The sequence below is a fragment of the Acartia tonsa genome, chromosome 7 (assembly GCF_053477335.1).
Source record: "Acartia tonsa isolate MP-2025a chromosome 7, ASM5347733v1, whole genome shotgun sequence".
NCBI classification, from domain to species: Eukaryota; Metazoa; Arthropoda; class Copepoda; order Calanoida; family Acartiidae; genus Acartia; species Acartia tonsa.
The window spans coordinates 12,523,766-12,538,610 of record NC_137266.1 but is presented as its reverse complement, the minus strand read 5'-3'; the positions used below and the strand labels follow the sequence as shown (position 1 = coordinate 12,538,610).

At 32.9% G+C, this 14,845-nt stretch overlaps 1 protein-coding gene across 3 annotated transcripts in view; it reads right to left on the bottom strand.

Annotated features, from left to right (window-relative positions):
• The window catches only part of LOC145324857 (uncharacterized), a 114,088-nt gene that overhangs the window by 56,793 nt on the left and 42,450 nt on the right, over positions 1–14,845 (bottom strand). For all 3 annotated transcript variants that reach the window (XM_080167548.1, XM_080167549.1, XM_080167550.1), the window contains 3 exons: positions 13,450–13,520; positions 10,784–10,885; positions 3,512–3,554 (listed from right to left, as the gene is read on the bottom strand). In XM_080167548.1, the coding sequence (XP_080023674.1) occupies positions 3,512–3,554; positions 10,784–10,885; positions 13,450–13,520 (216 nt within the window). The remainder of the gene's footprint in view (positions 1–3,511; positions 3,555–10,783; positions 10,886–13,449; positions 13,521–14,845) is intronic.

Here is a 14,845-nt window from a genome sequence, read left to right as displayed (position 1 = left end):
CATAGATTTTCTCCTTTGGTGTCATATCTCTCACTAGCGGCTACGCCCCTAGAGGCCTCTAGTGGCACTTTGAATGTTTTTTTTTATTTAAAATATCTAATTACAGAAATTATTGGTTTATGTTTCGTTGGAGTCTCTTTTTCGAGAGGGGTAATTTTTTTCTAGGGGCGATTTCTCCTGATAGGGTGGTGGTACCCTCCCCCAAAATAGTTATAAACCTTCCCGGGACTTATGAGAAGCTACCCTGTTAAGGAGAACCCGATCGGTTCAGCGGTAAGCGAGATCCTTCGGTACAAACACACAAACACACAGACATCCTGTTACTTTAGTATAAGGATAATACTTTATAATTTTAAGATTACAAACATATGAAATAGACATCGCCATTTTATGTTAGTTAGACCTAACCAAAGCTTTTGACTACCAATAAAAGCACGTAATAATTCCTTTGGGTTCCAGTACAACACACAGAAGTCCCAAACGTCGCAGTAGACAAACGCAAGAGTATTAAAATATAAATTTAACTAAGTATTTCTATACAGGTTAGGTATTAAAGGTTAAGATATAAATATACAAATAAGCACCAGCAGTGGTTAGTGTTTTTAAAACCTATTTGATTGTTTTAAATAGGATAGGTTAGGTTAAGTGTCCACTCCGACGTTTGTCCATTCTGACGTTTGTACTCCTGCATTTGTTCTTCCTTTGTAATCTATTTTTTGTTTGTTTTATATATTATATGTATATTTTTTATAAAACTTATCATTATCTTAACTTCTAATTTCGCTTTCTCTTTGTTTTCTGTTCTATAACAAACAACCAAACATGCTTTTTTACTATTTATATAAAATATTTAGGTTTATTCAATGTAAAAGGTGTTTTTGAATAGCAAATAAAAAAATAAAGCATATGGCATAAGAGCTCCTTTAAGGCAAATATAATGTATTCCTTTTTTCCATGAAAAATAATCATAACATGTTAGAACTACTCATATATTATCATAGTTATTTATTTTATACTAGCGGCTACGCCCTTGGAGGCCCATATTTTTTTTTAATGGTGGGGAATTTTTCTAGGGACGATTTCTCTTTTGAGGGTGATGGTATTCTACCGCAAAAAAGTTGTAGACCTTCCCAGGACATATGAGAAGCTACCCTGTAAATGTGACGCATATCGATTCAGCGGTTAGCGAGATCCTAAGGTACAAACAACAGACGGACATCCTGTTACTTTATTATAAGGATGTATGTCTTAAATCATTCAATTAATTATCTTATTTTGTAAAATATTTTGTATTGTATGAACAGTTTTTAGCATTTATTGTATTATTGCAATGCAATACTAAATTTGCACTCTAGCTTTGTCATTAATTCATCTATCTATCTATTACCAATTATCTATTACAGCATATCTTTTTAAAAGCGAAGCTTTTCTATAATTAGGGTCGGTCGGTCCGTCCGTCACGGATAGCTTTTTCCGTTAATTTAGACATGTTAAAATTGTCCTATCGATTTCAAATTTTGCATGGTGATTCCTGTAATAGTTAGGTACGAGTAGCAACTCTATAATCATTACCAGAATGTCCGTACGTCCATTCTAAACATGTTGATTTTTAAAAAAAATTTTAACAACAAATTTGTATGTGACCTAATTATCCGATTGGTCTGATTTTTGGTATACTGATTCCTGGGACAACAAAGTACAATATTATAAGCGAAGCAACTCTATAATCAATATATACTCTTTGGTAATGTCCGTACGACCATTTTAAACATGTTGATTTTTTTACTTTTTTAAGTAGCTTTTTTCGTTAATTTAGGTATGTTAGAATTGTCCTATTGATTTTAAATTTTGCATAGTGATTCCTGTAATAGTTAGGTACGAGTAGCAACTCTATAATCATTACCAGAATGTCCGTACGTCCATTCTAAACATGTTGATTTTTAAAAAAAATTTTAACAACAAATTTGTATGTGACCTAATTATCCGATTGGTCTGATTTTTGGTATACTGATTCCTGGGACAACAAAGTACAATATTATAAGCGAAGCAACTCTATAATCAAGTCCTAAAAATGTAAGTATGTCCATAATCATTATCCTGTATCAAGCAGTTTTTCAACAAATTTACTTACAATTTTGCTTTGACTCTTATACATTCGCATTCTGATTATTCTGTTCTGACACTATACACGTGTTAATGTCCGTTTGTCCTACCGTTTCAGAGCTTCGCTTTTATGGCTTTTATGGATGTTGTCATCCTTGTTTATTTATACATTCATCTGTTTCTTTCTATCTGTTTGATTAAAAAAATATACGCCAAATAACAAGTTATCCTTCCCAAAAATAGTTAAAAGTCTTCCCTGGACCTATTAGAAGATTCGCTGTAAAAAGAACCTTATCGGTTCAGCGGTTAGCGAGATCCTTCGTTGCAGACAAAAAAGTTTACTAATTTATATAACAAGATTTAATTTCAGAAATACAAATTGTAGTGTAATCATGAATAATGTCAAAAACACAAAAATGATTTTTTTCGATATTAGAAAATAAGCTTAAAAATAATTAACACCCATAAGACTTTTTCCTATTTTTTCCCCAATAAATTAGTAAGTTATTTTTTTCAATATTTAAAACAAAAATAACATTTATTAATGTGTATTGACATATTAATTTGGTATCTATCAATTATATAGGACTTTCTAGTTTTTCAATTGGTATGCCTGACAAATTTGTTAATGTAAAGTATTGATAATCAATTAACAAATATCAATAAATAAAATGGCCAAGAAAACTAAACATTCTAACGTTGCTCAACAATAATTTCTAAATCGTTTTATCATTGACGGTAGGATGGACTTGACTAGTTTGAAAATACATATCCATAATTTAAAACAAAAAAATACTCTCTTAATATGTTACTTTTTCTTACTAAAACGGTCCTAGGACAAACGCCGGAGTGGACAAAAGCAGGAGTGAACACTTAACCTAACCTAACCTATTTTAGACCAACTTATAGGTTTTTTAAATGCCTTACACCTGCGGGGGGCTTATTTGTACATTCATATCTTAACCTAACCTAATCTGTATAGAAATACCTAATTAAATTAATATTTTAACACTCCTGCGTTTGTCCACTTCGATGCTTGGGACTCCTGCGTTTGTCCTGGAACCACTAAAACTATTGAAAATGGTAATTAGTGGAGTGTCAACTTACCCACCTCTTTCTTCCCTGTAGTGCCTTAAGAGTCTCTAAGGTGGCGTATCCGCAAGCTACATCAAAGAGTAACTTTACTAAAGAGATATTAATTTTAATAATAACGTTTTCTTATTCGTTAGCTTAACAACTTTGGGGACTTTTATTGAATTTTGATTGGTTGGTTCAGTAAGTTCAGTGTTTTTACGTTTCAACAATAGATTGTCATTTACAGAAGGGTTATTTTGTGTATCATCATTGGGGATGCACATCAATAACTGAACATTGTCTTATCCCTTTAGATCCAAGTGAATAAACTAACCTGAAGATTAGAGTTTGAATTGACCTCCTCCTTGGAAAGTTTCCTGAAAATATAATGCAGTTCAATATCAAATTTTAAGCCGCGTTCCAAAGTCCATAAATTACATTGATACAAGGACGATAATGTCAACAAGAAGCGTAGCAGCAACCAAAGTAATACACTCAAGAAACCCGCGACCGTGCCTCAACACGTAGCGCATCCGCTCGTCGTCGGGAAGGTGATAGATTCGAATCTCGGTCCGTTACCGCATCATAACTAAAGACGTTAAAAATGGTTCTCACTGCTACTAGGTCAGATGCATGACGTAAATAGTTAGAGTTGGGAGAATGCCTTGGCCCAAAACAGGCGCAACTCGTTACCATGCACAGTTGGGACTTCTCAGACAAAGGTCGTCCATCTCAGAGAGTTGGTTGTCTGATGGGCGATTGGACGCTTTACACCGCATTCATAAGCGGAGTATGTTTCAAGGTGCGTGGAGAGAGGTCTAGTACCCGAAGTGACACCGAGCCCCCTAGAGTCTTAACTCTTAATACACTCAAGAGGGAAGGGGTTAAATAATTGTATATTCCTACCCCATGCACCCTGTGCGAACTTCCAATTTGGTTTTTGAATATCTGCCAATAGCGTCGTAAATATTAACACAGCCGCTACAAAAGAGCGGGAAGCAATTTGCTAGCAGACGATAAAGTTCCCCAACACTGGATCCAGATATGGATAATATATCTATAAATTTATTTGGCAGCACATACTGACTAAATATTTAAAACAAGATACATAAGTTTATACAAGTACATTTTTGTTCAAGAGAGCAGTAATCCTAAGACTGAAGAACCACTGTAAATTGTTAACTATTCCCAAACGGACATTATCATGAAGTATAAAGTAGCAACGCAACTAGTAAAAACTCTTTACAAAAGTCTCACTTTTTCATGATATAAATTATTAAGTTCTTCGACATCTTTGGAAAGAGTAATTATAGAAAAAATTAAATGCTCTCATAGCCATAAAAACAGGCAGATACAAAATCGGCTGCGCTCTTTGACCCAATAGAAAAATCAGGTTTCCATTAGTAAATTAAATAAATCAAAACCAATAAATTTCATTAAATTTTTTACTTTCATTTTATCCTTCTGAGATCTTATTTAACGTATATAAAATCGAGCATCAAACTTATTTATGTTCTTTTGTTGTTTATTACTCACACCCGTTATAGATAGATAGAGGATACTGATATTATTTACACAAATTTTCTAATAAATTTAATTTTCAAGGTCCATTGGGTTTTAGGTTAGAAAATTTGACAAAGTTTTGCTAATATATTTTCAAATTAGATTATTACACAATCATTTTATTACAACATCAATATACTAGCGGCTGCAACCCCTAGAGGCCTCTAGGGGCACGTAAAATGTTGTTTTTCGATCCTTGTTAAGTGCAGCTGTCTATTAAAAGATATTTTTTGCTGCCGCTAGATGGGGTTAGCTCTATTTTTTTTGGTGATTTCTCTTGGAACCTTCTCAGGACCCATGAGACGCTACACTGTAAAAGAGAACCATATCGGTTTGGCGGCCACAAACAAACAGACATACTTGTACTTTATTAGAAGGTTAAACAAAGAATCGCAGTAACAATTTTGATTAGAAATTGTTTTAGTTTATTAGCAGTAAACTATATATTAAGTAAATATGCAAATTACCCATACATTTTCAGAAAAACTGTGAAAATTGTTTAAACCGTAGTTAACCAAATATAAAGAATTTAAGTAGAAGGTTTAGAAATAAATTTAAATTACCAAAGTTACTACTACCCATACAAAACAAACATTTCTAGTAGCGAAGCTAACCTACAATTCGAAATGTCCATCCGTCTGTTAAAGACAGAAAGTGAGAAACGTGATTTTCTCGGCTCCTATAAAAGATAGAAACCTGAAATTTTGAGGGATTAAATAAATATGTTACTATTCTTCATATTTTCACTAAGTTTCACAATGATTCCTGAATAAATTGGGGTGCTATCGATTTCTACATTTTTAGGTTTTCATGATTTTCTTTTCTCATATTCGGGATAGACGGCTGATATTTTAGGGATTAAATAAGTTTACAATTTACATATCCCCACAAAGTTTCAATAAGATTTGCTTATTGGCTGAGGTGCTAGATCGATTCCTAGATTTTCACGTTTTAAATCTTACAAGGTTTCGTAATTTATTTAGTTTAACGTTTTTTTCATGAAACTGCTCTAGAGTTAATTTTTTCCGGATATTCAACCATAATTTTTGAGCTTCGATTCTTATGGGTGTTGCCATCCTTGTTAATCTATAATAAGATAAAGTTAGGTTATTTTGAATATTTCATTTTGAGTTCTCGGAGTTTTCTTATTTTGAATGATATTTAAACAATTTTGTCAAAGCTACCACAAACAAACATTTATATGAGGATAGTATATTCTTAGATAGAATAAGTATTAAAGATCTTAGGGAGAAGACAATAGATGATATTTCTTTTGTAAATCCCTTACTACTGCCAGTATAACTTACAGTTTTAGTAGGGGCATTATAGCTCAGTGGTATCGCACTGAGCTACACTGTGAAAATTCGAGTTCTGAGCTGGATCTTTAAATCGTTCAGTGGTGCACTGAATCAGGGCAATCCAGTTCGGCGCACCTAGATATTATTAGATTTCAATCTTTAAATCAAAATGGAATGGGCGAATCAGCGCACCCAGTGGCTTCGTACTGGCGCGGCAATGGCACTCAAACCGGGGTGAACTGGATTGCTTCGATTAAGCGCACCACTAAACAATTTGAAGATCCAGCTCTGGTAAAAAAGAAAATTGTCGAGTGGTTTTGAAACTTTAACCATTATTCCAAGATTTTCTACGGAGAGGGTCATTAATTACGGTGACTTAATTTGGGACACCTGCCAAACTCGGCGAGGGTTAGGTTATACAGAGTAGCCTCCAAGAGACGGCGGGTCAAGTCATATATATTTAAACGTAGAGCTTGATGGCCCTAGTGGTGTGTCTAGTAATGATGTCCTCTCCCTCCCTGAGAACTATCAACTAATAATGTATGATCAAAATATTTTATCGAATTTCAAGACGAACCACAATCTGCCCTACTTTGAGAAAGACGATTCCAGTGACGTCATATACGTTTGGGGAAGGGGGGAAGAAAATCTCTTCCCTTTTCTCCCATCTCTTTTGAAGAGATTTTCTTCCCTTTTCTCCCATCTCTTTTGAAGAGATTTTCTTCCCCTCTTCCCTTTTTCTTTCCCGAAACGTATATGACGTCACTGGAATCGTCTTTCTCAAAGTGGGACAGATTGGGGTTCGTAAATTTCAACTTTAGTCCATCATTTTAAATCAAAATATCCTATGATGTATTCTGAACTCTTTTTTATATTGGAGAGATTTAAAGGACTTTGAACCTTTCCTAAAGATTTTTAGAATCTAAAAGGCTTACATTCCAATTTTTTTATTTCCCTTTGATTAGAAAAATACATTTCCAGATGTCGTTTATATAAAAGGAATAGTAGCTTCCGTAAAATTGTGAGCAAGCTTTCAGTCAAATGCGTTTATTAAGTCTAAAAGTTCTTAATGTTGACCAAACGAACATTTAAAAACAGTTTGACCTTATAAGCGCATTTGACTAGAATCTTACTCACAACTTGCAATTTTGCGAAAGCTACTGAGGTGGATTCTTAAAACATAATTGTTCCACTAATCGCTTAGTGGAGAAAAATTGTTTTCGTGAAAAATCCTCCAAAATCATATACAAAATCTACAAAAATTTAATAAAATCTTATTTTCATAACCCTTCTATGATTTTGTTTAATTTTTGTAGATTTTAATGTGATTTTGGTGGATTTTTTACGAAAACAATTTTGCCCCACTAAACCATTAGTGGGGCAATTTTTTTTAAGAATCCACCTCTCTTCCCTTTATCTGTATCTATGAAACAAATACAATATAAATGTAGATGGTTGAAATAAAATGTAAAATTGAAATTTCTTGTATTAAATGCAAAATCTTGCTCCCATATGCAATTTTCTCTGCAAAATACATTCCATATATTAAAGATATATCAATCATTCTGTATTCAATCTAGGCTTAGGTTTATGAAGATATTAAAACATCGTTTATACTGCTCTAAGCTAGTAGCGTAGCCACTCTGCAATTCATCAGTATTGGTAAGCCTTTAAAAATGGTTCAGTATTTTACGCTTTTGATGTTGTAGGATCAAAATTAAAGAAGTTTAATAACCTAAAATTCATGACTCGACAGTTAATCTGTAATTCTAATAATGTTGTCTTCTTAGTTAAAAAAAAATGTAGGCGGTAGCGGCTGAGAACGAGAACGAGATCAAGTGAACGACTGTTGTTTCAATTGAAGATGATTAAAGTCCCTCAACAGATTATGACGTCATGCGATAAAAAAACCTATGAGAGGCCAGCATAAATTTTACAGCGTATACTGGCCTCTCATTTGCTATTCTATAGTATGACGTTATAATCTTTTGAGGGACTTTAATCATCTTCTTTTGCATTTATCCACACAGTTATAGAATAGCTGCGATTTTGTTTAAAGCAGTTCTGTAATATATCTATAATACAAAGTAAACCGATGTTTTTTTGTCCATCTGAACCTTAAGATACCATTTATTATCAAAGTTAGATGCTATATGCGAAGCCACTACATAGTTGATTATAAATCTTTCTCGTTTGCATTGTGTATTGATAAATAATAAATTCCTAGTAGGAATACACATTTACGCATTTGCATACATGATTAGAGTGAATTTAACCACTTTTATTTCCGTACTTCTTTATAAAGATATTAGTGGTTTCGCCTCCAGCCCCTAAAGGCTTCGCTCCATAGGCTCCATAGGCTCCCCACGAAAATATCTTCTGGCAACAATAGAGTAGGGCTTAATCAAGCTCCATTAAAAGTGTGAACTAATCATGCGTAAATGAGGACGAAAGTCTTACTTTTTTAGCCTCAAATATTAAAAATTCATTAAAAATTATATTAAAATGTGTAGAACTTTTCTCTCTAGCCTAAAGCCACCACTATTATCGGCAATCATCAATCTATGTAAATCAGTTCTAGCTTTCTCTTGGCAGTGTATTTTCAATAGATCCTTTAAATATGCATTCGAAAGTAGCGTAACTACTCAATAGAACATGTCTTATCATTAAAATTTTTAAATTAAATATTCTTTTTAAGATTTTGACGAGCTCATCCACTTAAAAAATTGTACCAAGAGAAGTCATACAGTGGCGCCGCCTAGCGGTACTTTAAAATATTGGTGATTTCTCTTAAGAGGGAGGTAAAATCCTCTCCCAAAATAGTTATTAACCTTCTCAGGACCTTTGAGAAGCTACAATATAAAGGAGAACCAAATCAGTTCAGCGGTTACAGACAAACACACACAATTCCTTTTTATGATAAGGATTATTGGCTCTTTTACTTTTAAACTTGCGTATATTATCTGTGTACTGGGTCAGTGTAACCTCTAAATAAAATGCGTGAATGTCAAATAGGGTTAAAAGGCATAAGCTGGTTGTATACAGCTTTCTAAAGTGATAAGACAATGGCAGATAAATTGATGTACAACCCATTCCTCAATGATGATACTTAAAATTACCCCCCTCTGTAGGTTACAACTAGTGGTTGAAACGTTTGGACACTCTACTAAATGAACCAACCTATCAAAATCCTATAAAAGTCACCAAAGTTATTAACCCAACGAATAAGAAAACCTTGGGGACTAGTGTAGTAAACAGCCCAATGTCCCCTCCCTGCCTGCCTTGAATGTCAAATAGGGTTAAAAGGCATAAGCTGGTTGTATGTATGTTGAGAATTTATGCGTTGCTCCAAATTCTACACAAATCCGTACACTTTCCTTTTAATCTTATTTGAACCCGAAGGCATGCTAAGGTGTATCCCCCTATCATAGTTAAGGGGGTGGATACATCCCCCTCGATTTTATTTTAAGGAGGGGGGGTCACGTTTTTTGGGTGCAAAACCCTGTGCCCACCACTGTTTAAAATTGTATGCTTTTAAAATTATTTTTATTTTGAACATACTAATTTTAATTAAAACTATGTTTATTTCTTGTCTTGGATCTTAAGTGGTAAGACAATGGACACCTCAAATTGATAGAAAAATTATCACATTCGTTGTTTAAACTTATTAGATACTAATAACTAGAGGCATCTAGAGGCGTAGCCGCAAGTATTGAAATAGTACATATTGAAATATTACTTCTTTGTCTAAATTTGATGGGTCCAAATAACATTAAAGGGGATATTTTGCACAAATCCCTTTGTCAACATCTGAATGTAAATATTTATGCATCTTTTTGTACTAAAGTGTAGCTTCTATATAATTCACTTTTCTTCCTTTATCATTATTTATCATTTTATATTTAGAACATCAAAGAAAGTTTATTTTCACTTTAATTGTTTTAAAACAATTTATTTGTGTGAATTTTAAACTTGTTATGTATTTTTATATTATTTTGAAATAACGAAAATATCTTTTTTACAAAATGTATAAAACAAGGACAATACTAATATATTTCTCGAATCCTTTAAATATAAAGCTGTAAGTTTTTGTTTTGTCTGTAACAAAAAAAATTGCTGGTCCGAATAAGTAAGTTTTTTTTCTGGTAAGCTTTATAAATGCCCTATGATGGGTTTAGCTAATTTTCTGACATCCCCCACTCTCCGCTAGAGACAAGAGGCGAAGCAACTAGTACCAAAATAATTTAAAATTGTAATATTTTAGGATATTTTTAAGTCATTGTAATTAATTTGTTATGCTTCACAAATATAAACCTTCTTTATCTTATTTGGCTATTAAACGTTCGATAAAAAAATAGATATACAGTATTTAGATGAAGAATAGTTTAATGTTTTCCTTTATTTTATAAAAGTAACAGTTTATCTCTTTGTGTTTATGTATATGTTGCTTGAGATTTTTAGGGTACCTTAAGCCCCCCAAGAAATCGTCCCTAGAAAAAATAAGACATCTTTACAAAAATCATTTATACCTTAGCTTTTAAAACTAAATTGAAAGTGCAAGGTCGACTCACCACCCCCTCCCCTTCCCTCCCGTGCCCATAGAGGCCTCTAGTAATAAATAAAGTACTATCTCTAAATAAAACCAATGACATCACAGATTTTTCTTGGTATCAAATTGAAACTCTAGATGCCCTGGATAGAAAATGGATAGATATAAAGTATGTAATGTTTAATTGAAACCTTACCTAAAGTTTTGCTTGTTAAAGAAGAATTTGAGAGCCCCGGGGTCTAGGATTTCTCTGTAATTAGGCTTCTTTACTCGTTTTCTACCTTCACTATCTTCAAGTCTAGATAGATAGATATGTATATATATATATAGGTAGATAAATAGATAGGTAGGTAGAAAGATAGATATTTAGATAAAAATATAAACTTTTTTTTCATGAAAAATAAAAATTATATTAAAAACAATGTTGGTCAAATGCATTATTTAAGTCATGAATTACAAAATTATGGTGAAGTTTAAATATGTTGAGGGCTTTTAAGATTTTTAGCATCAAAATAAATAAAAACTAAATTTTATCCTTGATTGAATGTTATACTTGATGTATCTCCAAATGCAAAATAATGATATAGAATTTGAAGATATGAAAAATATTTCATTTAAGAGGACCCACCAAAAACACTGTGATTTACAGATTGATAATTAAAGTAAAACAATAGAGAGGGAAGGGGTTAAATACAGGGACAAGGGAAGGTTTCTCTGACCAAAAAGTCTATTAAAATCATTCAATCTAATCACGAAACCTTTATGAGTGTGTAATATTATCGATGATTCAACTATTATTAAAAGGGGCTTGTAGTAATTATGTCTGAGTATAAATTCGCTAATCTAAATTCACTAAACCTCATCAAAAGTTTGTAGTTTATAAACAGGGATCGGCAGCCGCACGTAAGCCGCGTGTAAGCCTCAGTGATATCGTCATTTTATTACTATAATATTCAGCTGGATGTATAAAACTGCTCTTTAGCAGACAATCCTTCTTTCTGAATTTTTTTTTTTCTGCTCACAAGCAGGTTTAAAAGTGAGGCTGAGGCGCGGCTGCCGAACCCTGATTATTTATGTTATTAGCAGACCGATTTAAAAAAAATAACACAGTAGGGAGATTAAAAAACATTTTTAAATACTTCCCAAAAATAAAATCTTTAAATCTTTTTCCTACCCATAAAATTTGTAACTGTTTAAAGACGAAAAACAAAATATTTTGACAAATTTTTACTTCGGCTCATTTTCAAACACTTCCTAATTAACCCTTTAGAGCAAGTTAAAGTAAAAGTTTCAAATTGATTCAATAACTTAAAAACATCTTACTTTAAAGCTCAAAAATAAAATCCTTTGCTCATTACTTATTAAAACAAGGATGACAACATCTATAAAAGCAAAGCTATGAATTGGAAGGAAATCGAACATTAACACTCATATAGTGACAGAACTGAATAAACTGAACATATGTCTATGCAAAATTGTAAGTAAATTTGTTGCAAAACTTATTAAATACATGTTACTGTTTAAAGACATACTAACGTTTTTAAGACTAGTTATAGAGAAGCTTCGCTTATAACACTATACCTTGTTGTAATAGGAATCAGTATTAAAAAGATCAGATGACTAGGATAGTTTGAATATATAAAAATTTGTTGTTTAGATTAACGAGAAAAGCTAACTGTAACGGATGGACGTACGGACGGACTTACGGACCGACCCTAATTATAGAAAAGCTTCGCTTTTAAAAAATAAATGACCTAGAAACATAAAGAACTAAATTCTATTTGACGATCAACTTAATTTAAAATAATCATAAAAAACATATATTGGTGCCTTACCACAAAGTTGCCAATCAAGCACTGATCCCCCTCCTTATTTGAATTATATCTTTTGGTTTCTTTAATGCTATACCAAGACTCCCTCCCCTTTGGTCGTTTACAATTTGTTTTAAATTAATGGTCGGGAAAGTGGGGATTCTGTGCTCTACAAGGCACTATGGGGGAAATTCCCCATATTTTAAATTCTGTGAAAAGTTTGTAAATGTTAATATTCGGAGAAGATTAGTTGTTTTTAGTATTGCAGTACATAATAAATCATGATTTCAGGGAAGCTTCTAATTTACATTACCCATTTCGCCACTTTCCTCCAACCTGTTTCACAATTAGAGGCAAGAAGTTGTCAAGAAATACCAAATTAAACCACAACATATATTATAAAATTTAGGATTTGGAAAAGAATAGTTATGTAGTTCCGAATTTTATTGATAGGTGTCGTAAAAACTTTTTTTATGTAAAATTTTTTGATGAGATAAATATCTAAACAATCTTAAATATTTTTGAAAATATTACAGCTATCCACTCTTTGGGATTTTCAATAAATTTTATTCACTATTAAACATATAATTTACGAGTAGTCTATGATTTAGATAAAATATATAAAATATGTAAAAAGCATTATTCAACTCGTTCATCTCAAAATTGAACATGGAACTAATCTCTGACTATCATTTTTGCATGGCTTGTAGTAAAGTGAGCAAAAACTAATAAAATAATGCTTGAGATTCTTATCAAATTCTGCCAAAAGTTGCATAATCTCATCATCTAGTTTAACTGGAAATCTATGAAATCAGCTCTTAAGCATTGTTTGCCAGAATAGCCTTCCCTTGTCCCTGGTTAAATTGATGTCCCCACCCCGTGGACCCTTTGCCGACTTTCAATTTGGACTTTGAATATTAGCTTATAGCGTCGGAAATATTAACATTAGCAAGTCGCTACAAAAAAGAAGAAGCAATTTGCTAGCAGACGAAAAAGGTCTGAGTTATACATCTATACTTATACATTTATTTATTGATAGGAAAATACTAACCTAAGATCTGAAGCAGATGTGTAGCTGTTGGACGTAGAATCGTCCAATGTGAAATACTGTCGGCTAGGCAACTGAAATATTGTCATAACTGTAGAGTAGAAGCGACGTAAAATCTTATACTCTTTGGTTTAAAACTCTGGGTACTTTAATTTGATTGCATTGTAATATATAATAATTTATTTCGGAAAACAGAAGAATACAATAATTGCAATGGAAAAATAGCCACATGGCTATACGGGTCGAATAAAAACACTGTGAGTGCTGTTATTCCATCCGTTTACAAAATATACTTTTACAATTTACAATATAATTATAATTTATACATTATAGTATAATTGCATCCATATATCATGTATCGACTGGTTGCCTATGGGGGATGTCGTGGTTGTGATAATATCACACCAATCACTGCTGTGATTATGGTCCATAGGACCGACATGCCGTTTGGTTAGTTCACACACCGTGCTGTCCTTATCCTGAAAAAGGCGTCATGCACCAGATCCAAGCATCAAAGAGCACGGTGTGACCATGTGACCGTTGGTTTCCCAGTGGTGGGTTTGCGGGGCTGCAGGGGGGGGGGGGGCTAGAGGTGGGGTTCCCAGGTTAGTATGTTGGCTTGATTTGACTCGATCTTTGCTATTCAGAAAATCTGTAGCAATGATCGAGTCATGACCCACAGTGTCAATTAGATTAATTGTGAAGTAGTAAAGTCGATCTCAAGAATTCGAGACATCGTTAAGACATTTTTAAGAAATATTAAAATTTATGGAGACAAAAGCAAAAAATAAGAATAAAAAATTGACCTTGGACTTGACTATTGTTAAAGTATTTTGAAAATTTGAACATATGGGAAGAAAAAATTTGTTGAATTTCAGTTTAACCTTTAACATTTCCAGGAATTTAGAAAATTTTTGAGTAGTATAAGAAATGATGATAATGATAATGGGGTAGAGTAGGTATCGTGCAAATTGGGGAGGTTAAGGAGTTTTGGGTGGCCAGTGAGGCTTTTACATACACACAAACACACACATTATCTGATTTCATACACCAAAATATGTGACGAACATACAAACCATATGTTATAGGCGTGCGTTGTTGTTGTTGCTAGGCTCCCGGGAAATACATCCCTAACATCCCTTCCCCTTTTTATTCCAATTGACAGCAATATTTAAGAATTCATTTGAGGTGTCAGTGAGGTCAAAGAAGCCGATAGTGTCGTCTTGAAAAATGGTTGACCCGGGTGGTAAAAAAAAGGGGGTGGAGAAAAATGTGTATTTTTGGGGAGGAAGCTGTAGAAACCATGAAGTTCAAAATGTTTAACAAATAATCCATACATTAGGGACAATTTTGTTTATCGTTATTGTAGGGGTACATAAATTTATTGTTCATTGTCTTA